The sequence below is a fragment of the Antrostomus carolinensis genome, unplaced genomic scaffold (genome assembly GCF_000700745.2).
Source record: "Antrostomus carolinensis isolate BGI_N321 unplaced genomic scaffold, ASM70074v2 scaffold27345, whole genome shotgun sequence".
In the NCBI taxonomy this organism is placed as follows: domain Eukaryota; kingdom Metazoa; phylum Chordata; class Aves; order Caprimulgiformes; family Caprimulgidae; genus Antrostomus; species Antrostomus carolinensis.
The window spans coordinates 6,417-8,649 of NW_010318836.1; the positions used below are offsets into that span (position 1 = coordinate 6,417).

General features: G+C 56.8%; 1 protein-coding gene across 1 annotated transcript in view; it reads left to right on the forward strand.

Moving 5' to 3' along the window:
- LOC104525815 (transducin-like enhancer protein 1) overlaps positions 1-1,600 on the forward strand; it is a gene marked incomplete at its 3' end in the record, with an annotated part of 8,001 nt that extends 6,401 nt beyond the window's left edge. Inside the window, exons 8-10 of the mRNA XM_029085217.1 lie at positions 601-751; positions 1,147-1,248; positions 1,556-1,600. Of these exons, the coding sequence (XP_028941050.1) occupies positions 601-751; positions 1,147-1,248; positions 1,556-1,600 (298 nt within the window). The remainder of the gene's footprint in view (positions 1-600; positions 752-1,146; positions 1,249-1,555) is intronic.
- Positions 1,601-2,233: the final 633 nt, after the last annotated feature.

The following is a 2,233-nucleotide window of genomic DNA, read 5'->3' on the forward strand; positions in this document are numbered from 1 at the left end:
GGGGGTGGGGGGAAGTGCAATGCTACATATGGCTCGGGATATCACTGGTGCTCTGCCATAGTTAGCTGGAGCTGGTGTGGTCAAGGTGCCCGGTCCCTCTCCCTGCCCTTTCCCCAGCTCCCTGCTGTCCACAGCTTTGGAGCAGCCAGCCATGTGGAGTGCAAATCAGCCAGGGAGGGTGGCTTAGACCCCAGCCCCTGTGTAGCAAATGCCTGGGCTACTTCCCTGAGCCCAGGGAGGTGGACCTGATTTGTTGTGCATGTAAAAAAGCCTCAAAGGGTTTCCAAGCAGGGCTTTTTAGCATGGCTTCCTAAGGAAAGAGGATGGGTGTGATTCCAGAGGCCTCAGCTGGCCGGCAGCTCGTCCCCTCCTGGCAGCCTTGGGCTTTTTGCCACGTCCAGGGAAGAGATTCCAAAGCTGGAGTGAATTTCTTGAAAGGAGGTGGGTGGATAGAGCAATTTCCACTACTTCCCTGAGGAAGAGCGATGTGCTCACCTCCTATTAGACGTCGGAGAATCCACGCTGCAGATGGGCAAAGTGGGAAATCAAATGTGATTTTTCAGCCCATGTCCCCCTGTCTCCTCCTGTGTGTCCCTGCAGTGACCCCTCTCCTCCTCACCCGGGTACTTGGGGTACAACCTCTGCATTAACAGCCTCTTCCTCTCTTCTCCTCTCTTCTCCCTTGCCAACACGGACCTGCCCGGACGCTCTCCCTGCTGCCACCCGGGCCCCAGAGCGCACCCCAAGTCGGGTAAGTGGTGCCAGCACGCCTGGCCCTGCCCAGCCTGGTGGCCTCAGCTGGCCTCAATGCACAGGTGAGGGGACAGGCTGCTGTCCCTCCATGGGCCCTGCCCAGCATCCTGCCAGCCCCGGACACTCGCAGCATCACCAGCCCACACGGGTGGAAGGCAGAGCTGGCTGCTGGCTCCTGGGAAGGGCTGCGGGTGCTGGGGGAGCCTGGCTGCGGGGTGGGCACAGGGGTGTGAATATGTGTGTAGGGATGTAGGGGAGTCCAGGAGAACATCTGAGTGGAGAAAATAAGACAAAGGCAGGTCTCTCCCAGAGAGGAAATGTGGTCAGCCAGGCTTTGCAGGGTGTCTGCTCTGCCCCAGCTCACACACCTTCCTCTTCCCCTCTCTGGCTCAGAGCGTTTCTGCTTCCCCTCCCGAGAGCCTGCAGGACGAGGAGCAGCCGGGCGGCACCGGGCTGAAGCGGAAGCGGGAGGAGAAGGACCTGCCTGGGCATTATGTGAGTGCAGCAGCGAGCGTGGCCGGGACACATGGGTCTGGGGCACTGGAGGTGACCAGGGAGCTCGGCACCTGCCCTGGGTGCTGTAATCCTGCCACAAGAAGCCAACAAAATGAAGAGCCCCAGGGCAGCTCCTCAGCCAGAGGGTTGAGTCGCTGTCTGTAGGGCCGGGTGTTGGTCCATGAGAAGTGATGTGCGGGAGAAAACGGGGTCTCTGCTGGCTGGGGTCCTGTGGGGCAGAGCCCAGAGCTTGGTCCAACCCTTCCCACTCCTGACTCAGACTCTCTGGGTTTCTCCTCCCTTGCAGGATAGTGACGGGGACAAGAGTGACTACAACCTGGTGGTGGATGAGGTAAGCCCACACCCTTAAGGAGCACTGAATTTCAGTCTCTTGCAGCCAAACTGCCAGGTGCTTCTGGTACAACCTTCCCTGACCACCAAGGCAGATACAACAGTACTTTATCCCAGCCCCAGCTATTCTTGGCACTGATGATGTTTTTGGGGACATCTCTTTTCCTCCCCTTGAAGGCTCAGGGGAGGGACAACGCACATGATTTTTTTTTTTATTATTATTTTTTTTTTGCCTCCTGCCACTTCCCAAGAAAATAGAAGCCCTGAAAGGAACATCAGCAGGGATTTCTGCAGAAAACGACACTTATAAAAACTGCTGGTTGGTGTAATTATGGTGATAAAAATCACAGCCCTAATTGAATGGTTATAGGAGTGCAAGAGCTGATGGGTGGCCTCGCCTCTGAAACGCTGTCAAGGGGCTGCCAAGAGGCTCTTTCTCAGTTCCTTGGGTGTGCTGGTCGCCATCCCTCCTTGTGAAGGCATCCCTGGCCACCAGCGTTCTCTGAATCTGCTGTCACCTCTCATTTTGTTCAAAGAGAAAAATAAAGGAGGTTCCTTATCCAGGGGACCGTGAAGCAGAGCTGAGGCCTCTGAGCGGCTGCTCCTCGTTAATGCTGCTCAGGCAGACAGGACA